Below are 13,459 nucleotides of genomic sequence, written 5' to 3'. Positions count from 1 at the left end.
ACCTAAGTCTCTCTAACAAGTCAGTCCACTGTCGGCCATCTTTGGAACGATCCCGGGAGGTTATTTCCAGTCATGACAGTGCAGCTCATATCTACTTGAATGGAGAAAAACCAAAATCTCAAAAACGGTTGGTCAAGATTACGAGCAAAGAACATATTTCAGCTCGGAAATAAAATCTGACAATAATGATGTCATAAATTGTGATTTGTTACCTCATATTACACTAAAAAACAAAATTTTCCCAGCTTGTATATGGCTAATGCACATTGGTGTTCTAGAGTTGATTGATAAGTGATGTCTGTATCTAAAAGGTGATTGGCTCTTTTAACTGCAAGGCAGGACTTCCTTTCTACATCTGTTGACTGCTGGGCGCTCAGAGCTCCATGGTTGAGCGTTCCAATTTCTCCCATTCATTTTAACAGAAGTGGCTCATCACTGCTAAATAATCTCTGACAACTCAATTTTGACCCAGTGTAGTTACTTTGTAGTTTGTCTTTGCATGGAAGAGTGGTCTAGATAACAATTTACACCTGAATAATGATTCTGAGACATGTTAATTGCCATTGATTTGAAAATACAACATGAAGAGTTAAAATAGGAGATTTATTATTGATGGTGCCGGGAAGTTCAAACCTACGAAGTTCGGAAGCCATAATTACGATGTGAAGTGTGTCCAAAGTGATTTTGGTCAGAATAGAATTGGCATGATGGGGTAGTATGCCTTTCTCTTGGAACAGTATCAACTATGTCCGGTTTGCGAATGAATCGGTTCTTTTCAGTGAACCGGTTGAACCAGTTCACCAAATTGAACTATATCGGGATTGCTCGCTTTTCAAGTTAAAACAGTCCACTCGGACGTGTCCGTCTGACACACCAACTTGAATTGAGAGGAGCACCGGGAGTGATATTATCCTAGAACTTGTTATGGCTGCTTTTGCTAACATTTCTTTGCAATGAACCGCTCCGAGCAGTTCGCAAATCAGACTAAACATTTCGAACACATTCTCAAGTCAATAGTAGACTGATCAACTGTCCTTTGAAAACTAACCATTCGAAAGAACCACGGAAATGAATCGGACTTCCCATCACTAGCCTACACAAAATGCAAACAAACTATACAGTCAGCATTCAAAAATATTATTTTTGATCAATATCAACTTCTGCCATGATAATAGAGCGCAACAGTCTGGTTCCGGAAGTAAAAATCCCATTCAATTTTCCGCAGACAAATTGATTTTCAATGATAACTTTACATTTCAAGACAGACCTACCTTGAGCTCCGAGGTTGTTCATCGATGGTATATGCTTCTGTTGAAGCCATCCATCCGTCTGCGTTATTTCAACTTCATTGTTTAAAAATAGCGTTTGATAGCGGAATTCCTTGTAAACAACTACATTACCCATGGTACAACAGAGAACACTTCACCAATCAGAGAACCGCGGCCAGCAAAGACCGCGAAATTTGCCTCGGAGCGACCGCCCACTCCCATGATGCACTGTGACATAATCGAGTCTCCCTTTACCATTAAATACTTATCTAATTGTACATATCAGAATATTTAGCAATAAACGTAAAACATATTGTTTCTATAATCAACCACCTCAAATCAATAGTTTTATATATATATATATATATATACACACATCTTTTTTTTTTAATTAAATTATCATAATTTGCAATGCTTCATGGGATTGTAGTTTGTACCCTCGTGAAAGACGGTAAGTACACAGACTTGTACTTTTGTCTTTTTGTCCCATTTTCAAATATTTTATTGCCTAAAAACAAAGTTTGTGATGTTGTGATTCACCTCAGAGCTGGTTGGTTTGGTGCGTGGCTTATAACTCTTTTATGGTGAATTTTATGATAGCCTATGCAAAAAAAAATAAAAAATACTTCCGGAAACCAGACGCTGAATAAGTGGGCGGGCACTGTTGCGCTCTATTGACACTCCGCTAAGTCCCGCCCATTTTCTCCCCAGTTTCATGCCATTCTTCCCGCTTTTTCTATTTCTGAATGTAGTATGTAGTAAGCAGTACGCTAGTATTTCATGCAGGACACGCGCATGCTCAGTGCGCGCATACTGAAATACTAATTCTGTTTTCTTTAGAGCTCTTAGAAATAGCATTTTCATTGCAAGCAGTAGTTGCAATACACTTTTATTTGACTGAACAAAAATTAACAAACTGTAGGCCTATAATTCATGACATAAAGATTATTTATTGGACAAAACATATAACTCATGCCTTTATTTTACCTGCTTTACCTAGTACAGGTGCCTTTAGAAGCAGAGACGGACAAGACAATTTTAATACAGGTAAATGTCTTTATTCACACCAGAGAACATTACACTTTTCCTTATTATTCGCTTTATTCCATTTTTTAAGTTAAACCTTTTCTTTATATTTCTATATTCATTTTCCATTATTTCTTTGATTAAATGAATTTGACTTTAAATGTCTATTTACTTTGTCTTTATTATGCTCACATGCATTTCAGTTTCATAAAAGTCCATCAAACTGAATTATCTTAAAAGAAAATTCATTCAAGTTTCATTCATTGAATTTTGTTATGAAACTGAAATGCATAAATCTTAAAAACAGGCAATATATATATATATATATATATATATATATATATATATATATATTTAAGTGCATGTAAACCACAAAGAATAACCACAATGCAAAGATTGTTATACATAAATAAACTTGCACATTCAGATGATGCATGTCAATTAAATTACATTTATATTTGTTAGTTTCACATGTCTGGAACAGTTCGAGTTCAAAGCTCAACAGATTTATATGACTAATAATTCTGCAATTCAGGTCACTTGGACACACCTTTCATCTACCTATGTGGAGCATTAATTACTTTTGGTGATGACTAAACATGTTGTTTAATTTCAGAATGAATAGGCAAGGTTTTCCATGTATGAATCAAGAGAAAACCTCCTTGAGCAATATTTGAACCCGCAAGCATGTCTATCTGTCATGGCCTGCACTGCCCTCTGGTGGGTAATTAGTGTTATTAAATAAAGTTAAATGTATAAATGTGTTCAATGGTTTAAAAACATTAAAGTCAGTGTTCCAAGTCAGACCAGACAACAGCTCAACACATTTTTCTTATTGCATAAGACTTTATACCATCTCAGCACTTTGCATAAAACAATTATGCACTTAATGTACAACCACACATTAAACAAGTGTTTATGGACTTATCCAATAGCAATAAACATTAAAGCACAGAGCTTGTGCAAAAATCACTTACAAGTGTGATATTAAAACATGTTGATGAAAAATCAAATATAAAAGAAAAAAAAAAAAAACAGCTGTCATGTTGTTATTTCATCTTCAAATACTCAATGCAACAGATACAGTGGTCCTGAAAGACCCCCCAGCATGCAAAATAAGCACACTGTGACAGGCCTTAAAACTTCACCTTACCATGTGCAGACATTACCAATAACATAGAGTACAGAGAAATACCAGCACTAAAATTCTACTTTGATAGTGAATATTTCTGTGCGTATTTGGTATATTGACAGATCAAATATACAGTAAGATTTGTCTTATTTAAATACACAAAGGCTCTGAGACACAGCAAACTTTTGAGAAGTTAATCACAACCTGTATTATATTTTATAATGTCATAGTAACAAGGGTGAATTTACCCCAAATCAAATCAGCTTAAATTGAAACGTCAAACTGATGCCGAAATGATTAAGTGCTTAAGAATGAAAATCCATTTAATTCAAATGTAAATGACAATCCATTATACTGAGTTCCTAAGCATAGTGACAGCACATTCGGTTCCATCATAAAATTAATGGGAATAAAATCAACACACAGCCATAGATATACCAGTATGTTTACTGTAAAACATGACTTGATTGTTACTTGGATGACTTCTTGGAAAATGTGCCTTCCTGTTTACTGATTTGTGAAATAAAGCTGAAAGTAAATCTGATTTAATATTCTATGTCATGATGACGACAACTAAAGCGCTTTTAAACATGCAAAACAGACCTACTGAAAGAGTATTTCAGTATTTCATGAGTGCAAAATTATACATTTGGTTTCAGCATGGAAAAAAGAGAAAGCTTCTTAAATAAATAATTCGCATTTTCCAACTTTCCCACAACAAATCATTTTCCAGGTTGTTTTAAAAAAAGACTGTTTATACTGGGGCCATATCTGATACAGACCCCGTTCTGCAACCCAAAGAAATGTGTTTCTCATTGAATGCTAAAACAAACAAAACTTTGATTTGATGTTGATGTGTCATCTGTGATATTGCATTGGTGTAAAATGTTTCTGTCCAAAGATGGTTGGTCATCGAGAGAGAGATTAAGGATGAAAAACCTATAAAACAAGACAAACATTTCAAGCAGGCTTCTAGTAATTCACATTAAAGAAATATTTCGGCTTCAATACAAATTAACCCTTGTGCGACCTTCGGGACATTTTGTGTTAATGTCAACGGCATAAATTTTGCCAAAGGTGTGTATTTTTTTGTACAAAAATGCAATATTTGATGCCGGTGCCATTAAAACATAAAATCATGAATTCTATGATATTATGCTTTCATTCCGGAGCCCTGGCTTCAAAATGTACATTTTTATATTTTCCACCAGATGGCGCCATTTTTCTCATCTTTAGCCTATGGAGCAAATACAAGCTTTTCCCCTATTTTCTGTTTGCTGTATTAGAGCACTGCAGGACAACTGAATAAATGATGCAGCTAAAATTGTGTGTATGTTGGTATGAATGTCAGAGTGTGTTTTGTATGTGTGTATTGAGAAGTGTGTGTGTGTGTGTGTGTGTGTGTGTGTGTGTAAAAAACAACAGTGGCATTATGTAAACAAACTGGCATTTAAAAGGGTTAAAATCCTGAAAATGAATGAATATTTGGTAGTTATGATCAGGACTGGTGTTGGAAAATAATATTAATATATAATATTATTATAGCAGTTTTTTGACACGGACATTTTTGTCATCTAAGGACCTCTGAGTAACTTTTTTTAATTGACGCACAAGGGTTAATTTCAGTCGACAGCATTTGTGGGATAATATTTATTACCACAAAAATTAATTTCGACGACTCCTTTAAAAAAATAAAAAAAAGAAGCAGAAATCGAGGTCACAGTGAGGCACTTACAATGGAAGTCAATGGGGCCAATTTTTGAAGGGTTTAAAAAGGCAGAAATGTGAAGCTTATAATTTTATAAAAACATATTAATTCCTATGTATTATCTGAGCTGTAAAGTCGTTTAAATTGTCGTTTTTACGGTCGTTTTAGGGTTTATGGTGTTATGTTGCCATGGCAACATCAAATCAACTAACTTCACTCAAAACATTTATCACACTAAAATCATGTTAACACATGTTGTTTACATCTTGTGTCTATACTTTTGAAATAGTGAGTATTTTAACATTAACGGATTAGCCCCATTGACTTCCATTGTAAGTGCCTCACTAGATACCAGATTTCTTTCTTTTTTTTTTTTTAAAGAAAAGGAGGGACGAGTCGAAATAAATTTTTGTGGTAATCAACATTATGCCACAAATCCTGTCGATTGAGCTAAACTTGTATGGAACCCAAAATATTCCTTTAACGTCATATACATTTTTTAAAAGCTGAAGTGTGTCATTTCTGTGCCACATCAAAGCAGGTGTGAACGTTGGTTTTGTTCTGGTCCTGACTGTAACTCACCTATTTGCACTTGTTCTGCTAGATCTGCAGGTTAATAAACGGGGCGAATCCCACGATGTCCTGCAGCAGCACTAGCGCCCTCTGCAGGGGCGGTTCAACATCGATCTCTACGTTACGGTGGCGCAAAACGCCAAGACTGGACTCTGTTACATTGTGACAGTGGTTCACTTTAAGAGACTGCAGTTTGGGACAGTACTCGGCCACCGTCCTACATACACAGGGGATTATTAATGTCAGACAAAACAAACATAGGTCACGTCTACACTAATCCATTTTCGTTTGGAAATTCAATTTTCAATTTCCTAACGTTATCATTTTAGAAAGTATGGGGGTAATGGAGAGTGTTTTCGAAATGCTCCGTTTTCGGTCAATGAAAACGGCGCTCTAGTGTGACGTGAGGTGTAAATGTGGCGAAATTAATGTGTTTTAGGCCATGTACGGACTTGTACGTTTTCGCTACGTTTACGGCTGTCATCCACACAGGAACAGCACTGAAACTGAGTTTTTCGAAAACACTCTCCATAACCACATTTTTGGAAAGCAATGATGTTAGGAAAATGAAAACAGTATTTTTATTGGTTTGTGTTCGTTTTTTCAGATTAGTGTGTTCGTGGCCATAGTTATAGAACAGAATAAGAATAGAAGAGAACATTAGTTTACACTGGTTTTTCTCCAGGACGTAGATTATAGATCATAGATCAGACATACAGTCAATTGGCAACCTTATATCATACCAAAATTATTCATCATTCAAAAGTAAACAGATACGTGGAAGCACTTTCATAATAACATTACATTTGTTAACATTAGTAAATGCATTAGATATCATGAACTAACAACAATATATACATATATATATATTTTTTACATATATTATTTATCCTTGTTAATATTATTTAATAAAAATACAAATGTTCATTGTTAGATAAGGTTAGTTCATAGTGCATTAACTAATGTTAACATATAAAACTTCTGATTTGAAATACGTGTTAGTATATGTTGAAATCAACATTAACCAAGATTAATAAATGTTGTAAAACAATTAAATTAATTAATATGACCATAAATTGCATTGGCCCAACAATAAGTGTGAAATTGAGTGTTTTTGTTTCTAAATGTTTCTTAAATTTGAAGGTTTTTGGGTGTTTCTTCAACTTCAGGCAATTTCATGTCCAATGGTTGATTCTTTTTTTTAATCCCCTTTTTCTCCCAATTTGGAATGCCCAATTCCCGCTACTTAGTAGGTCCTCGTGGTGGTGCGGTTACTCGCCTCAATCCGGGTGGCGGAGGACAAGTCTCAGTTGCCTCCGCTTCTGAGACCGTCAATCCGCGCATCTTATCACGTGACTCGTTGTGCATGACACAGCGGAGACTCACAGCATGTGGAGGCTCATGCTACTCTCCACGATCCACGCAAACCTTACCACACGCCCCATTGAGAGCGAGAACCCCTAATCACGACCACGAAGAGGTTACCCCATGTGACTCTACCCTCCCTAGCAACCGGGCCAATTTGGTTGCTTAGGAGACCTGGCTGGAGTCACTCAGCACACCCTGGATTCGAACTCGCGACTCCTGGGACGCTAGTCAGCGACAATACTTGCTGAGCTACCCAGACCCCCAAATGGTTGATTCTTATTAAAACTAACAGATTTAAACTTTTTTTCTTTTTGTTATATGAATATATTTGTTATCATTTATTTTTGTTACTTTTCAAATGTCTTTTATGTATACATTTTTCTGGTTTTGCCTTGACCCAGACTTTCTATATTAAACTATGAAAATCCATTATAAAAATACAAATTATTACATGTTTAAAACTTTTATCATCTAAACAAAAAGTACAAATTATTTCAATATTTACAGTGTGAAAATGATGTCTATACATTTTTCAAAAATTACGACAATTGTGGCATCATTTCCACCACACCAAACAGCTGTGCCCCACATATTTTATTCTCTAAAAGTTAGTGTACTTGATGACCAAGTGGATAAAAGTGTCAGTGAAGAGCATGCTTGAGATGAAATGAAGAGACGAGTGATGTTTGAAGAAAACAAAGAAAAATCAAGGTAAATATCACTTGTGAACTGAATATTTTTACTGGGCGTAATTTCCAATCAAGCTGTAATTATGCAAAAAGTTTGAAAATATTATTTCAATGTGTGTATTTATGATGCATAAAATGTTATCAATGAAACAGCAAGACAAAGGAATTACAGATGTGCTGGAAATGACACTGGAAATGGTGGGAACTTTCATGACTTTGTAATTTTTTTTTCTTAATCTCATTTGATGCATGTACATACACTGTTTGGACATTCATAGCTGACCAAAAAAAAAAAAAAAAAAAAGTAATGTGTGAATTTTTTTTTTTTAAATGAGACTACTTTCTAGAAGTTAAAAATGCTTTAAGCTGAAGAAACACCCATATATTGCTCCTACCAAGTGACAAATGAATGTGGACGAAAACACAGTGGCATCTTATCCAATAAACACACACCTGATTGCTTCATTTCGTACTCGCAAGCACCCCGTGAGATCCAGCTTCTCCAACTCTCTGCACCGTTTGGCCACTTCCTCCACCGCTGTATCCGTGATATTGGCATTTACAGCCACGGACAGCGACCGCAGTGCTGGGCACTTTCCCGCCACGTAGCACACGGCCTCATCCTTCAGCTGTCTGCAGGCAGTCAGGTCCAGCGAGCGCAGGTCTGCGCAGTGATCCGCGAGGCTGCGCAGTGCCAGGCTGTCCACCCACTCGCAGTGCGCCAGGCTCAAGTGCTGCAGGCGCGGACAGCTCAACGACACCGCAACCAGCGCGTGACGGCTAAGATGAACGCAGCCACGCATGTCCATGCGCAGCAGGTGCTGGTTCTGACCAATCACAGGCAGCAGCTCTTTGTCAGTGATCCAATCAGAGCAGTTGTGGATGGAGATGTGGTGGAGAACTTGATTGTGGCGAAGCATTGAGCAGAACGCTTCTTTAGGAATGTGAGGCCCCGTCTGACGAGAGACACAAGAATAATGACAAATTGTGGTAAAACTTGAACATTTTAGTGTATATTGTTAATTCTTTAATATTGTCTATTTATTGTAAAGTATATAGCCTCCTGAGATCCAAGCACACATTGCTTTTATGTTTTGTTTTTTTTTTTTCCTTTTTTCTCCCAGTTTGGAATGCCCAATTCCCAATGTGCTTTTAAGTCCTTATGGTCGGGTAGTGATTCGCCTCAGTCCGGGTGGCGGAGGATGAATCCCAGTTGCCTCCGCTTCTGAGACCATCAACCCGCGCATCTTATCACGTGGCTTGTTGAGCGCGTTGCCACGGAGACTTAGCGCGTGTGGAGGCTTCACACCATCCACGCTCAACTCACCACGCGCCCCACATTATAGCGACCATGAGGAGGTTACCCCATGTGACTCTACCCTCCCTAGCAACCGGGCCAATTTGGTTGCTTAGGAGACCTGGCTGGAGTCACTCAGCACACCCTGGATTCGAACTAGCGAACTCCAATTTTTATCAAATTGTTTATTATGTTTTCAGGAGTGTTGGTTATTCATGTTTTTGAGATTTTACAGACATTACAGCTGATTTTCTGTAAAGCTGCTTTAGAACGATGTGTATTGAGAAAAAGCACAAATAAAAAACTATACAAATAAAAATGATTCAAGTTGATTTGACTTTTATGTTACAATGTTTTTACTACTTTGGCAACAAAATCTCAATGTTCTCTTTTTGCACTGTAAAAAGTGATAGCCAGTGCTGAAACATTTTACCAATCAGAAATTAGCATAAATAATTCTGATTCAAAGTAATGGCCAGCATCATCCAATCACTGCCAATCATGTTAAAGTAAAATTTTGCATCATATATTCTGAATCTATGTACTGATTATCATTGTCTCATGTGTGCCAAACATGTTGAGTGATCCAAACATCATCTGCAGCCTGAAACTGAACTTTTGGTCGGATTTTAGGAGTGAATGCACTTGGCTTCATAGGAAAGCTATAGGATGCTCCCTTGCACCCTATTTAGTGAATGACTTAACCTCCAATGTGCTGTCTGTCTGCACTGGTCTCAGACTAATTTGAAATGCATCTTATTTTCATCTTAACTCAATATAAAGCATCTGAAAGATTTTTTTTTCCACAATGTGAAAATGCACAGTAAATATAGGATTTCAAATGAAAAACTAGCACTTTTGTCCACTAGAGTGGTCATTGTGTTTAACAGCGTGCCATTTCGCAATAAATTGCTCAAATTTAAAAAATGGCATATCGGATGAAACTAGAGACTCTGATCTTTTGACTCAAATAGGTTTTAATGTGAAAACTTCATTAGGTTTCTCACCAGATGTAGTTATGTTAGTATTTCTCCCAAAGACAAACTCCGCTGTGTATGACTCCATGCATCAAAAGTTTAACCCTTTACTGACAGCCAAGAATCTTTAAATGAAATAAAATTATGCGTTGTATATAGTGAAGCCAAAATACAATGTCCACGCAAAAGGACGTGGGGTCGCACGTGGACAGTGTTAAAATTAAAGCAACATCCCGGGCTCAATCAACAACATCTAAGTTATTTGCTTTGATTCGTATGTGATTTTTAATAAAGATTATGAATAATGTTTTATAGATTGTTTTGGTTAGTGTACTTTTTTTTTTTTTCTCCTCTAATATCAACCTTCCCAGGGACGGCAGATGAAAATCAGCCATCTTGGCTAAATCTTAGGTCAACATTATGTTAATTATTGTGCTGATTAAATAAATAACTAAACACAAATTAAAAAATTTGTGGCATAATGTTGATTACCACTATAATACACTACAACTAATTTGTTCACGAAAAAGCTAAAATCACAAGAGACGTGCAAGACATGTTCAATATGTCTTTATTTTACTTTATACTATACTTACATTCGTTTTATTCTATTTTTAAATTAACATTGTTCTTTACATTTCCCTAATTATTCTCCATAAATTCTTTGCAGTCCATTTTAAAAAAAGTATATACAGCTTGTCTTAAATAATCTTAACTTGACTTTTAAATATCTGTTTATTTCCTTTCTTTATTATGCTCATGTAAAGCACTTTGAATAACCACTATGTACGAAACGTGGTAAATAATCTTGCCTTGGCAGGAGGCATTAGGTGCCTCTTAGATGTTGCATACCAGTTAATTTCTTTAACAATGCAATGATAAAATTGCGTAACCTAATTTGTGTTTCTTATCAATGTCTCTTAGATTTCAGATACAACAGATACTCTGCCAAATTCGAACAATTAGATGGACTTTCATATAGACAAACAGCGAGAATCCACATGTTTGTACTGATCATTACAGGTGTAAAAAGTGTTCTCTCACCTGTGCGGGATCAAAGGTATGGCAGTTGGCCAGGTACACCTGTATGAGAGAGTGAAAACTCTTGCTGACCCGCTGCAGGCTGACCAGGTGACGCAGCGGCAGATAACAGAACACATGTGTAACTAACACATCCTCCCAGGGCAGATCCAGCAGCTGACACCTGCCATAATGGAGAATACACACCTGAATCAGCAATCAGTCTTATCACTGCCATATGACATTCACTACATGGCTATAAGTATGTGGACACCCATACATCCATGTTGAACATTGCACAGCCATTAATAGGGAGGTTGGATGGCTATATATCTGAAATAGACAAACATGTAGTGTACACTGGATTGCCACAATGCACCATGGTAACAGACAGATAAGTGTCATAGTGTGCCATACTGATTATGTATGATGCCAATATGCATGAAGACAAAAGTGACATCAGAGGAGACTACAACTAATCACACAAACCACAGACTTCCAGGTAGGGATCATAACATAAAACATACATGCATAAAATACAACATAGCAAGTGTCTCACGTGGACATTACAAGATGAAGACAATCCATTGACTTCCTACTTTCCACATAAGGAGCATAGATCAGCATGCATGCATGCATGCATACAAACCAATGCAGACACTGTCAATGTCAGGCTAAATATGTAATAAATATTGTGATGTCAGCCTAAATATGGAAACTACAGGAAGTAGAATGACAAACAGTACGTTTTGTTTTTGCATGCACACAAACACAACTTTGCATGCATTAACTGCATGAATTTATGAATGCAAACTGGTGTTCGTGTGCATGCAAGGATGCTGCTGTTCTGATTCAATGAACAAACACACGAATTCCCCTTTTTTGTGGAATTTATTGATCACTATGAAAAAGCACACTGTCATAAATATACCTGCTGCACTGCACGCGCTCATCGGGGTTTTGCTCCAGGAAAAGTCTCTCCTCTGATCCACAAACATTGTTAGTCATGATTGAAAAACAGCTGACCGGCTCATCCGGGTTCTGCAGCACATATTGAACTAGATTCACCAGGGCGACTGTGACTCACTGCTGCCATCTAACGGCTTGGAGGAAACAGTAAGGCTGTGTTTCATTACAGACAGACAGACAGAAAGATAGACATACAGACAGACAAATAGACGGACGGACGGACAGACAGACAGACGGACGGACGAGATAGATAGATAGATAGATAGATAGACAGATAGATAGATAGATAGATAGATAGATACATTAACAGACAGACAGATAGACATAGAGACAGACAGATGTATGTATGTATGGATAGATAGATAGATAGATAGATAGATAGACAGACTGACAGACAGATCGACAGTCAGACAGATACACACATAGACAGACAGATAGATCGACAGACAGACAGACATAGAGACAGATGGACGGAAGGATGGATAAATAGATCAGACAGACGGATGGACGGATAAATAGATAGATAGATAGATAGATAGATAGATAGATAGATAGATACACAGACAGACGGACAGACAGATCGACAGTCAGACAGATACACACATAGACAGACAAATAGATCGACAGACAGATAGATCGACAGACAGATAGACATAGAGACAGATGGATGGAAGGATGGATAAATTGATAGATAGACAGACAGACAGACAGACATACAGATAGACAGACAGATAGACGGAAGGACAGACAGACAGACGGACGGACGAGATAGATAGATAGATAGATAGATAGATTCACAGACAGACAGATGGACATAGAGACAGATGGACGGAAGGATGGACGGACGGACAGATGTATGTATGTATGGATAGATAGATAGACAGACAGACAGACAGATCGACAGTCAGACAGATACACACATAGACAGACAGATAGATCGACAGACAGATCGACAGTCAGACAGATACACACATAGACAGACAGATAGACCGACAGACAGATAGACATAGAGACAGACGGATGGAAGGATGGATAAATAGATATAGACTCCTATAGGTATTAAAGCATTCAAAAAAAAAAAAAATTTTTTTTCAACCATTTAACCATGTCAATAAGTCGTTGACATCTTCTACAGTTTCTCTCACTGTCAAGTCTGCTGCTATCTTCGTCATGTTTTTCAGGCCCATTTCTATGGCATGTCCATCTTCATCGTTTTCTGGAATGAAAGTACAGCAACTCGTTCCCACGATAACACATACTCCTCCACTGGCTGCTGTTAACTGGTCAAGGACCAGTCTATTTTGTGGCGCTGTTAATCTTAGGCCTTTTAGTTCTTGGCGTCCTGCGTCAGTTTTTGTTTTTGTCAAATTTATGAATGATATTAGTTCATATCTAGTCATTTCAACTTCTTTCTGTATTACTGCAACACCCA

General features: G+C 37.1%; 1 protein-coding gene across 1 annotated transcript; it reads right to left on the bottom strand.

The window, feature by feature from the left end:
* Nucleotides 1-2,340: 2,340 nt before the first annotated feature.
* On the bottom strand, nucleotides 2,341-13,177 carry fbxl15 (F-box and leucine-rich repeat protein 15). Its single transcript, XM_051674912.1, has 5 exons — nucleotides 11,990-13,177; nucleotides 11,083-11,242; nucleotides 8,218-8,720; nucleotides 5,717-5,924; nucleotides 2,341-4,365 (listed from the first exon to the last, which is right to left on the bottom strand). Exons 1-4 carry the CDS (start codon nucleotides 12,064-12,066, stop codon nucleotides 5,735-5,737), a joined length of 930 nt encoding a protein of 309 aa, XP_051530872.1. The 5' UTR covers nucleotides 12,067-13,177; the 3' UTR covers nucleotides 2,341-4,365; nucleotides 5,717-5,734.
* Between the last annotated feature and the right edge of the window lie 282 nt (nucleotides 13,178-13,459).

The sequence above is a fragment of the Myxocyprinus asiaticus genome, chromosome 36, assembly GCF_019703515.2.
Source record: "Myxocyprinus asiaticus isolate MX2 ecotype Aquarium Trade chromosome 36, UBuf_Myxa_2, whole genome shotgun sequence".
Taxonomy (NCBI): Eukaryota; Metazoa; Chordata; class Actinopteri; order Cypriniformes; family Catostomidae; genus Myxocyprinus; species Myxocyprinus asiaticus.
The sequence above is the reverse complement of the archived record's forward strand: the minus strand, read 5'-3'. Positions and strand labels throughout refer to the sequence as shown.

What these genes read in the sequence shown, in the direction of transcription:
- fbxl15 (XM_051674912.1), bottom strand. Translation starts at nt 12,066, where the DNA reads ATGACTAACAATGTTTGTGGATCAGAGGAGAGACTTTTCCTGGAGCAA. An exon ending in GAGCGCGTGCAGTGCAGCAG is followed by an intron (nt 11,243 to 11,989) that starts GTATATTTATGA and finishes CCATTATGGCAG; the next exon opens with GTGTCAGCTGCTGGATCTGC. An exon ending in GTACGAAATGAAGCAATCAG is followed by an intron (nt 5,925 to 8,217) that starts GTGTGTGTTTAT and finishes CTGTGTATGTAG; the next exon opens with GACGGTGGCCGAGTACTGTC.